The sequence below is a fragment of the Grus americana genome, chromosome 20 (genome assembly GCF_028858705.1).
Source record: "Grus americana isolate bGruAme1 chromosome 20, bGruAme1.mat, whole genome shotgun sequence".
Lineage (NCBI taxonomy): Eukaryota > Metazoa > Chordata > Aves > Gruiformes > Gruidae > Grus > Grus americana.
Genome location: NC_072871.1, coordinates 7,700,006 through 7,712,949, shown reverse-complemented (window position 1 = coordinate 7,712,949; position 12,944 = coordinate 7,700,006). Strand labels below are relative to the sequence as shown.

The 12,944-nt window shown below is 54.3% G+C and overlaps 1 protein-coding gene across 10 annotated transcripts in view; it reads left to right on the top strand.

Moving 5' to 3' along the window:
• Positions 1 to 1,644: 1,644 nt before the first annotated feature.
• MVB12B (multivesicular body subunit 12B) overlaps positions 1,645 to 12,944 on the top strand; it is a 68,511-nt gene continuing 57,211 nt past the window's right edge. Inside the window, exons 1-3 of one of the 10 annotated variants that reach the window (XM_054848549.1) lie at positions 1,645 to 1,741; positions 8,018 to 8,103; positions 9,160 to 9,282. In XM_054848549.1, coding sequence (XP_054704524.1) covers positions 9,172 to 9,282 — 111 coding nt within the window. In that variant the 5' untranslated portion in view covers positions 1,645 to 1,741; positions 8,018 to 8,103; positions 9,160 to 9,171. Of the gene's footprint in view, positions 1,742 to 1,828; positions 2,199 to 4,698; positions 8,104 to 9,159; positions 9,283 to 12,944 lie in introns of those variants that run through there. The other 9 variants (XM_054848552.1, XM_054848548.1, XM_054848545.1 and 6 more) reach the window with 9 other exon arrangements.

Genomic DNA, 12,944 nt, shown 5'->3' with positions numbered 1-12,944 from the left:
CAGGGAGGATCTTATTGAAACTCTAGGATTTTTAATATTATTACACTAAAGACTCTCTCAGTATCAGCATCTCCATGGGGGAGCATTAGCACACTGTAATGTGTAACAACTTCTCCAGTTCAGGAAATCTTGTTGTATTTGTAATAGGGCATTTGGGGCATACATTATGTATGGGACATATATTTCTCATTTCCACCAGGCATCATCTTTTCTTCTCTCTAAATTACTCTCCAAATCAAAAAAAAAAAAAATGCATTGTATTCCTTATCGCTCAATATATATATATATTTTTTTTAATCTTTGGACCCAGAAGCCACTACCAGCCATCAGGGCTGTATGCGGTAGAAGCCAGAAAGCCTTGGGTGAACAGTGAGGGAATAGGGCTGTGGTTAAGAATACCCAGTTATTACCACAGTTCAGCAAGCACCAGTCTAACATGATTTTCTGGAGAGAAGCACCAGCCAGAACAGGAGGAAGGTTTGCTCCCAGTCCAGGGTTGTATCCAGGAGAAAATGGGACACCAGGATTCTGCTGTTGCAGAACACTTTGCTTTATGGACAGGAATACAAAACCACTAATGTATATGTTGCTTTTCAGACAAGCATCTCAAACACTAACTAATCAAAGTTCACTTCTCTTGGTAGTAAGTCTGACACCACCAGGATGAAGAGCAAGGAGCTGGAACAACCCTGAGGATAAAACCCAAGAACTCCCCTGGTCCTCAGCTGCACCCAGCTCTGCAGGCACTTTTTTCTTTTTCCTTTAGATTAGCAGCTCTGACTCAGTCTTGCATCAAAGGCCATTGATGTCAACCCTTACACCAATCCTGCTGCTCTCTAGATTATTGTCTATGACCTTCCTTGAGGTAAGTTGCTCAAAACCAAATGCAGGACAGCTGCAGGATTAATTCATGTGATTATGGCTACAGGCCCCACTACTGTTCCAGGTTATGCTATGATTTGCATCATCTGCTAATTTAATAAGTGTGTTCTCAATTTCATCACTGGCACATGATAATATTGAGCAGAACCAGACCCCTGCAGAACCTCAGGTCAGGGTGTCTTCTGTGCTGCGAGTGGACCTCTAATGTTTCTGGTTACCCAACCAGCCTGGCGAATGCCGACCTCTCTGGGCTGTATTTGCTTAGTTTTTCAGGCCATGGTGAGAGAGAGCATCTTACTGAAGTCAAGGTAGCTCCCAGAGCTGCCTATCCCCTAACCCCAGGGACTGTCTTCTCAAGGAGCAGAACACTAGCTTGGTTTGACACAGTTTGCTGTTCATCAGCCTGCAGCACCTGCTGCCTATCTGCTAGCTATAGCTTTCAGAGGAAGACTGAGGTTATATTGACTGAATTACAATTATTCAGCCCTTTTCCCACCTGGCATCACCCATCTTCCAGAGGCTCAAGGACCGTAGCTCAGGGCTGGGGCAGGCCACCAGCCGGGAGAAGCTGTCGAGGTGTTTCCACCCAAGTGGCGGTCAGCAGCAGAACCCTTTTCTCTGGAACAGTTTGAATTTTTGGTGGCGCGGGGCTAGCAGCAGCTGGCCTCTGGGCCTTGTGTTGGGACGCTGGGGGGCAGAGCCCCGGGGGTGGCGGGGCCCTGGGGGTGGCGGGGCCCCGGGGCGCGTCCGCCGTGGGTGGGGCAGGGGCAGGGCAGCCGCGTGCCGTGCCGGCCTGCGGGGCCGGTTTCGCTTCGGGCCGTGCCCGGGCGGCGGGAGGGAGCGCTGCGCGGCCGCCGAGGTGAGTGCCCCGGGGGAGGGACGGAGGGGGCCGGGGAGGGGTGTCGGAGCGGCTGGGGTCGCGGTGCTGCCGGTGCGGGGCGGTGCGGAGGCCGGTGCGGGGCGGGCTCTGGGCCCTGCGCGCCGCGGTCCGGCCGCGGGTGGGCGCGGAGCGGCGGGGGCGGGGGCCTGCGCGGCGGCGGGGGGAGCCCGAGCTGTGCTGTGCTGCGCTGCTGCGGCTCCGGCCCCCCGCTCCCCGGGGCCCGGCACAGCGCGCTCCGCCGGGTAAGGCTCCGCGCGGGGCAGGGCCGCGGCCTGCCCGCCGCTCCCCGCTCCGCTCCGCCCGGGCCCGCAGGCCGCTCCCCCGCCGCCGCCGCTCCTCCCGCCGGGCCGCGCCGCGCCGGCCCCGCCGGGCGATGAGGAGCTGCTTCTGCCTGCGACGGGGGAGCCGCGACCCGCCGCCCGCCGCACGGGCAACAGTTAAGTGTCCCCAGACCCGCCGCGGTCCCTCGGCGCGACCCGGCCCGGTGCGGCCGCCGCGCTCCCGGGAGAGGGGCCGGGCCCGGCGGGTGCTCGGGGCTCCTGCGGGACGGCCCGGCGGGGGCGGCGCGTCCGAGAGCGGGGCCCTGCCCGGCTGTCTCTCCCGGCCCCGCGGGGTCCGGCACCGGGGGGAGCTCACACGGCCGGGGCGGGCGGCCCCGGACACTCCCCCCGCCCCCCCCCCCCCCCCCCCCCCCCGGTGGGGCGGCCCCGGGGTCCCGGTCAGCGGGCTGGGGCAGAGCCCTCCTGGGCCCCCCGGAGTGCCCGGCTGCCTGCGGTGGAGGGGCCGGCGGGGGCACGCCGGGCTCGGGCCTGCCGGTGCCGTGCGTCGCGGGGAGACCGCGCCTTCGCAGCGCTGCCAGCCCGGCCGAGCGCAGGTCTGGTCCTGAGCTCCCTGCTGTGCCCCGAGGGAGATCCGAGGCTCTGCTGGCGGCCAGTTGCTGGAGCAGCTTCGGTGATTAGTGGTGGGGCGAAGCCCTGGTGACCTTGACCTGCTCAAGAGTTTACTGCAAATTTTATTAGTGACTGGTTAGAGAAAATGACAGAAAAACCTGTGTTTTTTTGATCTTTTGCTGCTAGTGTTTACAGTGTGGGTTTAGTTGACTGCCCGTTTTTCTCACCTGTCTCAAGTTTCTTTGTATCTGGAGGTGATAATGTGGGCTCTCTCTACAGTACTGGCCAGAGCAGTCTGCATTTTACGTACTCACCTCCTGCATTACTGAGGCTTGTGAGCTTTCACTGTGGTTTCTGGAGAGGTTCTCAAACATCCACCAAGTTTCAGGATTTTCCAGGCTTTCTCTGAGCTCGGGCATTCACGGCTTGGCCGTGGTAACACAGGCAGGGTCCTTTGGCTGACACGAGACAGGCTGAGCTTCAGCAGGTGTTCAGCTGGTTGGGCTAAAACTAAGGTTTCTCTGTCTTGCATTTTGTTTTAACGGAGTGAGAACATGCTAACATGTACCTTAGTGGAGCCTGTGTGTTGTGTGGCAGGTTGGCAGTGTCATCCCTGTAATTTTTAGCTGAGAAGAAACTAGCGGGTTTCTAGGCTTTCTCAGCATACTGGGATGAAGGCTTAGTTTGAGCTTCTGGAGATGTGAAATAAAAGACGCAACGTTTCAGTCTTGTAGTGCGTGCTGCTCTGATAAAGTGAATCCCAGGCTCCAGGGTTCCTGTAGCCCCCAGGGAGTTGGTCATACATGTGCCAGGATAGAAATAACTGAACTGAATGTCATTTAAATTTTGCTGCCCTGGTGCAAGGCCATTTGTGTATGGAAACTTATTTTGGTTTGAAATAGGACACTCCTCACAAATGAGCGTCCATAGTTAGAACTGCTGTGAAGCAATACAAGATCTCAATTTTGTTCATTCTGTGACTTAAGTTCCTGTTTCCATCCAGTTCAGTCACAAACTGTAGAGATTTTGCAACTGATACGGTCAGCTGTCTCAAAGATGGGAGCCTGGGTGCAGGGGTGATTCCAGACATACTTTCGTTGGGGCAAAAAGTGAAACTGAAATTCTGCCTGCTTGTCATGGAGGCTGCTGGTGCCCTGACCCTGCGTCCTGCTGCGGTCTCCAGTTTTTCTGATTGAAACTATGTCCTATTCCCTGAACAGAAATAGAAAATTGGCTGGGACTATGTCCTGTTCCCGGACGCGGTGGGAGGACCGGGCATGCGGAGGAGTACGTCAGTGTAACTTCTAAGTGACCTGCATTGTGCTAGCAGTACCTACTGCCTTTCAGAATGATGGAGCTATATCCCAAGCATGTGAACGAGGGTTTTAGCAGCGCATCTGCTTTGGTTTGATGGGATAATTTTCCCACAGGGTGCAGGAACTCAGTGGGGTAGTTGATAATTTTTTTCCAGTTTTGCCTTAGCTCATACTCTTCTGCCTGTGGGAAGAGCAAGTCAGTGTCAAAGTGCAGGGCTTGGAGAGAGAATGGTCTTATTGTTTCTTCCTTCAACTACAAGTCCCTTGCTATTTCACTTCAGAACTTGACCTGCTTTGCTGGCAGCATGATGCTTCTGTGGCAAATACATCATCAAGGCCTGATCTGATCATGCAACCACCAGCTCTTGAACTTGCCTAACTAGTTGAAAAGGAACACCGAGAGGGAAAATGGTCTGTAAACTCACAGTTATACATTCATGTATTCCATTGCTATATATATGTCCGAGCCAAAGCCTGGCAGTGTATGGGGTCAGTCACCTCTGTGGAACACTTGAAATAGCCAGTGAAGCCAGCAGAAAAGCATGCCTAGCATAAACTAATAAAAGCCAAGATGAGCTAGCAAGAAAATGGGTGAAAGCAAGTGAAAAGGATGTGAATGGACAATCTTGGGGGTACTGGGAGAAGGTGAGGTGTATGTGACTGTGGGCGTGGGCTGCAAGGCAGCCTCTTCTGGGGTGATGAGCTGCCCTCAGCTTTGCCTTCTCTGCAGGGTGAGAGGCTTGGGGTACTGGGGCGGCTGCCTGGAGAGTAGAGGGCTCCGCGCTGCCAGGGCAGCACAGGCCCATGTTACACATCTTCCAGGAAGGAGACCTGGTGTGCGTGTTGGAAGTAGGTACTTTGCAGCAGGAGGACCCAGACGGAGCACTGGTGAGCGTTGTGTGGTGATGGATCAAACCAAGACCCTGGCTGGACTGTACGTGTGTAGCTTTCTGACTAAATGTCACTGCCTGCTGCCCGTACTTTCTCTGCTTTTCTCCCCTGCCTGTACCTGGTGGCTTGCCCTGTAGGCTGGCAGCCTCTGGACTTGGGGTGGCAGGACAGGACAGAGCGCTGCTTGCTCTGGTTTGCATGAAAGGCCATTAGCCCCTGGCCTCACACTCCCAGTGGAAGCCTGGTTGGTGGCTCTGCAGAGCACCCCGGCGCTGATCTCCGCTACTCCCTTCATGTGCTGCGGCCCGTAGAGCCACCTCCGCTGGGCTGAAGCAGGGGGCCTGGCTGCACTGCTGAGGGAGCAGGATGGGGTCTGTGCCACGTGCCTGCAGAGGTGCCCACTGCAGCCAGTCTGGATCCGTCTGTGCTGGGTCTGGGTTGGTGCCACGTGGAGCAAGTGGTGCCCCAAACCGTGGGCAGGTGGAGGCAAAGAAGATAAAGCAGGGCCTTGGCCGAGGGCAGAGGGGAGGCAGCTGTGGCAGAGGCTGGCAGAGGCCCTGAAGGCCTCTCTTGCAGCTGGGCATCAACATCCTCAGGGCCCCTGCACCTCCTGCCCTGCAGCATGGCCAGTTCGAGGGGGCAGAAAGCGTTCGGGATGAAGCTGACAGCGAGGCGGCTGTGTGCCAAGAGCCTGTTCCCCGCATCTTGTCCTGCGGCCGTCCTGCCCCTCTCTGCTGCATGCTGTTTGTGCCCAGTGCTGGCAGGATGCACAGTGATGTTCTCTGGTGGAGGCACATCCTTTCCCCGCTGGCTTTGTCTGAGTGGCCCCCGTGGTGTTTTGAAACTTCTTCCTGCCCCAGGGCTTGCATTCAGCTTCCCTTTGCTGCCTGGGCGTGTTGGGGGCTGGATGTGGCCCTGCAGTTGAGAACGACCTCCAGGAAGCATGCTCCCAACTAATGGGAAAAATGTTCTTCTAATTGTTTTGGGCTGTTCCCAGACTAACCCTGCAGCAGGCGGAGCAGCAGAGGCCCATCGGCAGAGCTGAGCAAACGCAGCTTAGCGCAGGATGGTGAAAGGCCATCTCCTGGTCAGCTGGTTTGAGTTCTTGGTCACCGTGATGTTAGGCAGGCATATAGGTCAAACTTGCATTGTTTAAAGAGAAATTTAAAATAACAAGCTGTCTAATAAGAGTATTTATAGAATCATGCTCCTTAATCTAATCTGTTCTTTCACCGTTTGTTTTTTATTTTTAAGTTCAAAGGTGTGATAGAAAAGAAACCAAACTTTGCAGATGCCCTGGGGGAGAAGTGCAATGTAACTAATCATCTGTGTGATTGCCCAGCCAGAGACTCCCCTCTGACCTGTGCAGAGTTCACAAAAACATTTATCCGAGCGTGCAAACCGATTGCTGCTGCTCCATATCTGTTCCAGATGCATCCTTGATGCCACCCGCACAGTGGGAAACTGTGGCTGGCCTGGTGTGGCAGAGCCTGACTGGCACCCCTTGCCCATAGCGCTTGCCGTGTTGTGGTGGCCGGGCATGGGCCCAGCTGCCTTCGAGCACTGCTGCCCCAGCTGTCCTATTGCGGAGCAGGGCATGCCACACTGCCCAGAGACGCGAACGTTCATTTTCTGGGCAGATGCTCAGCCTGTCTGTCCCCACCAGACATGGGGCCATGGGCCTGAGCCCCAGACAGAGGAAGGCACCGGGCTCGCCGGACGCTGCACAGTGATGGTGAGCACAGGGAGCTTGGCGCAGGGCCCTCACTGTCACTGGGTGCTGCTCCGGGCCCTGCACCGGTGCTGCATCGCGGCTCACCCCACAGCTTCCGCCTCCCACCCTCTCGAGGCGGAAACCCTGTTCTCCGTGCTTAGCTGCTGCTGCTGCCGCCATAGAGCGGCTTTGTGTGAGCCGGCACAAAGTGAGGATTGATGCAGTTTCCCCTCCCCCTGCCGCACCGAGCGGGGCCGCAAACGGCTCCAACAAAGGTGCCCTTCTTCTTCCTGCTGAGGATGGGGTGCTGTTAGGCTGAGGGGCTCTGCCCAGCAGCACTGCGCTGCAGGTAGAGGCACCCGCTCCCTTCCCGTGGTGGTCCCCGCACCCCAGGGCCCCAGGCTGACCCTGCTGCTGCTCGGGTTCCTGCTGGCGCAGCTGGGCCTCCCTGCAGCAGGCCCTAACGTGCTGAGCCGGGCCCGGGGCAGCATTACCCCCATCCCTGCCGTCACCGCTGCAGAAGAGGAGGGAGTGCCAGGGGCTCCCTGCCTGCCTGGGTTCTCCCAGGTTCTGAGAGGGGCCACAGCCTCTCTGCTTCCCCCACCCCGAGGTGAGGTGTCGGTGCCATCCCAGCTGCCCCTGCTCCTCCCACCTCTGCGGAGTGAGCCAGCCCTTCATCAGGGTGGGTTTGGTGGAGGCCAGAGACACTGGGGAGCAGATTTGTTTCCCTGGGTGCAGCTGCTGCTGTGCTGGAACCTCCCGTGCGGTGTTCTTAGTGTGCTGGGGAATATCTTCACTTACCTGGATTTCAGTTCCAAATGGCCTAAGAGAAGCTTGTATGAGCATTTGTTATCTCCCAGCTCCTCCCGCTGTGTAATAACAAGTCATCACATTATTGAGAGTGACTTGGAAAAGTTTCAGAAAATGTGAGTCTGTATGACGAACAGATTGTAAGTTCTTTGTTAAATTCACATTATGTTTGCTCGATACTGTGCGTTTTAGGCAATGGATTCTGGATTATTTGTGAGGCAGCTGGATGAGCCGGTGAGCAGCGCGGGCAGCGGTGCAGGGTTTGTCCGGGCTGTGCCCGGTGCCACCAGTGTTCCTGTGGCAGATCCTCTGCTCTTGCCCGCCCTGAGGACAGGGAGCTCATCGGGAGGGGAGGGCGAGCCCCTATGGCTCAGGGGTGTGAACTTCTGCTTGTGCTTTGGAGGCGTAAGCTGTGTAGGCAGCAAAGTGGGTCCGCATTGCTCTGTGCGTGCTGGGTGTTTGTCTAGGTACCGAAGCAGAGCGCTCTCCTGGGTTTGGTTTGTCAGCAATAGTGTTTTCACCATTACTGATCACCAGCTTCTGTTGTTCTGGACTCCTCAGGTAGTCTGGCTGTTCGTGTGACATTATTATTATTTACATAGGGCCCAGATTTGCTCTCTTTTATTGCCTGCAGCACGATGTTTGTTCAGACTGGGCATTGTGAAGTGTAAATCCAGGTCCCACTGGCACCAGCACTCACCTCTGCCTTTTCTAGAAGCAGTAAGTAACCAGCCATCTACATGGCCTAGAAATGCTGGGGTTTAATTGCTCTGAGGAGGGGATTGAATTAGGTAGCTCTGGTTCACAGCTTGTCTGGCTGCGCAGCAGTAATGCTTGTTTACATCAAGCACTGCCCTTTTATCTCGGGGTGCGTGGGGGACGGTTTCCTGGGGCATTCCTGCCTGAAAGCTGGAGAAGACTTGCCCTAACCAGCTGCCTCTGCAGGAGACCACATGCTGAGGCAGTGGCACCTTTCCCCATCCTCCTCAGCAAGTTGTTTCAGCAGCCCTCTTGTCCTCTCCTGCTTCTTGCAACAGCATCTCTCTGAAATTGGTTGGTCTTACCTGCTTCTATTCCCCTCTGTGTATCTCCCTCCCCTGAAGTACTCTGTGATGTCTCCCTTCTCCTGGAAGATGCTCAGGCCTCTTCAAGGCCTCTATCTGCTTTGCATCAGACCGTCCTGTGCTGCTTCATCTGTGCTCCCCTCGTGTTGAGGCTCTGCAGCAAGTGCGAATTTGCATACAGCGCCAGATACATCTGTGCTGTTACACGAAAATAGTCTGGTTCAGGAGGGCGCGATGGGACTGAAGCCTCACAGGGGAACCCCCAGCGTGTTTAATACCCATAGTGGATGGGGAACCTCCTAGTGAAGCTATTAGGAACAGATTTCTTGCTGCTAAAAAATGTCAGAGCTGCTTCAGCCAGCCTGACTCAGGGATGAAATTTGCTCTCTGGGAGGGAAGGCAATGAACTTGGGTTTTCCCATCATCACTAGATGGAGACCAGCCCATGCTGAGTATCCTGGAAACAACAAAATTAACCTCAGAGGAGGCTGCTGGCCCAAATTCCAAACCTATTGGGCATTGCACAAATGTACCCTCTTATCAAAAGCAAATGAAAGTGCAGAAGGTGTGTCTGGCCTAATCCTGTGTTTAACTTGGCAGTCTGTGGTGTGTCAGCACAGGCGCTGTGGCATGCATGCAGGCTCTTGGTGCTCTCTGTCTTCTACTGGGGCGTGCTGCCGAGCAGCCCTTTAACTCTGCTCCTTTCTTTCAGGATCAGTCCATAATGCCTGAAGTGCGAGACCTCTCAGATGCCTTGCCCGACTTGCCGATGGATCCCATCACGGGTGTTGGTGTGGTTGCATCCCGGAACCGAGCACCGACAGGTTATGACGTAGTAAGTAGAGCTATTTCAGCTGCCGTTGCTAATGCTTTGGCTCTGCACTAGTGCTGGGAACTAGTTACTTTGCTGGGAACGGCATCTCTTCCAGAGAGGGCTTGCCTTCAGAGGTGTGCTTTTAAGAAGTAATTTGATATCCAGCTGCCCACCTCTCAGCCCACAGCACTTAGTGCTTGCCCTCAGTGGAGGTTTGTGGGCGCAATTGTGCTGCTTCATCTGTGCCACTCCAGAGGAGCATAATTACCTGGAGGAGGGATTTTCAGAAACAGCTGGCCACTGTGGCATGCAAATTTAATAATCCTAGTAACATTCATCCTGAAGGAGTCCTAAGTATTGCACAAATTATATCTCTGAATAAATGGATCCCGCATCAGCTGTTTAATCCCTCATATCAGCACTTCACAATGATTATGAGAAGCTCCAGAATGGGAAGCAAAGAGTTTTTTGCATCCAGCTGAAATTGCAAGGATGATTTTGAGGGACAGAATGCAAACCTGTAAACTAAGCTTTGGCAGGAGGCTAGGCAGTAGGAAAAGGCAGCTGGATACAACAGAGATGAATATGGGAATGGATAAAGGTAGGTCACTTTAACAGCTGCTTGTTCCTTGGATTAGTTGCTGTGTAATCAACAGCATGATTTTTCTCCCCATAGTTCAGTGTCCCAAACAGTGAAATATCATAAAATACTGACCTTGCAGAGCTTTATATGGAAAGATTTGGCCTGTGGTACATCTGCTCACTTTCTATGTATCCTGCTCCGACTGTGCTACATCACACCTTGGGTTTCTGGACTCGCACAGCTTGCATGGTCAGGAGTGGAAACCATTTGACTTGAGGCTTTGCTTACACCTTTTTCAGCTCTAGATCGTTGCATATCCTGTTCAGTGTGAGAGGGAAGAAAATGGATCAGGCTGATGTAGGCAAAAGGGAGGGAATCGTGAAAAGGCTCCTTAAAGACCTGGAAGGTTTTTGCATTTACTGCATTTTTCTGAGTGCTGATTACCTGTGTGAGCCAGGCTGTGTAATTAGCTGCTTGCCCTGATAAAGGAGCACGGGACAATGTGAGAGTTGTGATAACAGAATTGCATTCTGCCTAAATGACTGGGCAGAGAGAGCGCTCACCCCAGATAGCCTGTCTGAGGTTTAATAGGGAGCTTCAGTGCTAACACAGTTTAAACTAAACAAGATAAAAGAGTCTTCCTGTGGCTTAATCCAATTACGGTGGTGTTGTAATAATGCTTGTGAATGTGGGTCGCTCTCTCCTAGGGGGCACAGAGAAGAGGCCGCCTTTCCTCTGGTTCTTCTGCCTTCTCTGTTTACAAGGAGCTGTTCTCCGACCCTGGGCCAGCAGTCCCTGCTGCAGGCTGCCTGCAGTTGTCTTACCCAAAGCATGACTTCCACAGGCTTACTCCTTCAGCCTCGTGTATGGCAAATCAGCAGTCCAGCTCTCTGCCTGGGTGCTGTGAGCCACAGCAGTGTCCTTTCCACCATACAGCACCCGCTGTAGGTGCTGCCCTGATGTGAACAGGATGTCCTGGTGCCCAAACCATGGGACGGTGGCACACGGGGCCGTGCTTTTCTTGTCTGGATGTCTGGGAAGGTGGCTCCTCTGTGTGAGCTAGGGCTCTGGAGCAGTGCGTGGTATGCGGGGCTGCCCTTCCCTGTGACCTCTCTGGAACCCAGTCTGTCCTATCTGAAGGCATGGGGTATGCAAAGTGTGCTTCTCACCGCAGTGGAGGAAGTCATGTTCTGAGACGCAGGTGACACGCAGACTCGAGAGGTCTCGGGCTCTGTGTTTCTCCAGATACACAATTTCCCTAATGAGGCACTGACAGTTGTTGCTTCAGGGAGTACAGCCTTGACGAAGGCAACTGTGGCAGCTCCATCCTAGGAGTGTGCTTGCTCCCTAAAGCCCTAGTAGTTGGAGGTTCAAACTGCACCCTGAAAAGGAGAACCCACTCTCATCTCTTTGGAAGCGTTAACAGCAGTTAACATCTTGGGATGTTGTCGTAGTTGCCTTAGGGATCTGAACACTTTGCTTTTTGCTACAGCATCCTGCAGCATTCAGTTCCACAGGTGCATTCAGAGTTGCGTGGGAAAGTATTTCCTCCTATTAGTGATGAATTTGACATAGTGTAGTTTCACTGACTGTTTTGAGTTTTGTGATGAAGTACCCAGTTCTCTCTTTAAGACAGCTATGTTATTTATAGGCTTTACCCAGTTTCCCTTTTATTCATGTCCTTTCTCCAATATACAACCATTGCCGTATTCTTTTCCTTCCTTTTCCCTTTGCTCCTCTTTAAAACAAACAAGCAAAGACATGGGTGCTTTCAGGTGTAAGTTAAATGCCCAGGGGATGTCTCGGTCTGTTTCCCAGGTTTGCATGGAGCTCCAGGGTTCAGTGTACTGCCTGGCTGGAGGTGGTGATGTGGCAGAGCCCAGGGTACCAGACCCGGGGGAATCTTGGCGAATGGGTCAGAGATCTTTTTCCCTTGGTAGTTTTTTAATTACTTGGAAATCTTCATTGCCTTTGTGTCTGCTTAGAAAACAGCTACTGATGCTTGTAATGACTAGCCAGGTCTTTTAACAGCTGAAGCACCACAGACTTGATTTTGCCAAAATGTACAGAGTGTGTCTGAACTTAGATTCCTGAATATCTGCCCAAACTGGCAAGACTGAGCATATGGGTGGGGAGGAAATGGAGGAGAGGTGGGAGGCAGGGAGCCTGGGGTAGGAGAGAGGTGTGGTTCCCGTGCAGCCGCGTTCCTTGCTGCAGGCTGAACGCCAGCTCCATGGTGGGGTTTGCTCTGGGGCGAGAACCTGAGCATGCTGCTCACCCAGGGCTGTGCTGGAGTAGGGGCAGCCTTGCACACCTCTGGTGGGGCAGGCAGTTTAGTGGGCCTGTTTGCCAAACTCCTGTCCTGTGGCAGCAGTAACAGCATACTGACTGCTGGGCAGCAGGTAGATCACCCCACACTTGGAGGGGTGGGCTGGGGAACACTGCCCTTACTGGGTGTCACTCCAAGGCCATTTGTTCACAGTACATGCTTGAGGAGCGTCTTCCCCCAGCTCCATGAGGAGAAGGACCACTCCTTGTGCCTGGGGTGCCGTGTCCTCTGTCCCATGCGTTCCTTGCCTCTTAGCCAAGGTGCCTTGCACAGTGCCCATCCTGCTGGACGGGTCTGCCTCGGTCTCTCCGGGTGGGCTCCCTTCCCACATTGCCCCCCCACCCCGAGGGCGTGCTGCCATTGTGAAGCAGCGCTGCTCAGGCACAGCTCTGCTTTGGGAGGTGGTGGGGATCCTCCTTGCCTGCAGGAGCCCAGCAGATGATGTAAGAAGTTTCCTGTTTATATTGCTCTGTTTTCTTTCCCCATGAGTTTTCTGACAAGTTAATGCATGCTTACATTCTCCAGGCTTGGAAAAAGTCTTCAGCAGGATGATGCAGAGGCAGAGCACCCAGGGTTAATTGCTGGGGATGTCGCCTGTGACTGTTGCATTTCAGCAAAAGCAGGAATGGTTTGCTGGCATTCCTGCAGGGTGCGGGGCTGGTGAGCTCTTACCCTCTGCTGTTTCTTGCTCTGCTGTTCCTGTTCTGCAAGGCTCTGCGGGTGGCACGGTGTGGCCTGCCTGGTGCTGCTGGGGCAGGCAGCTGGGCAGCA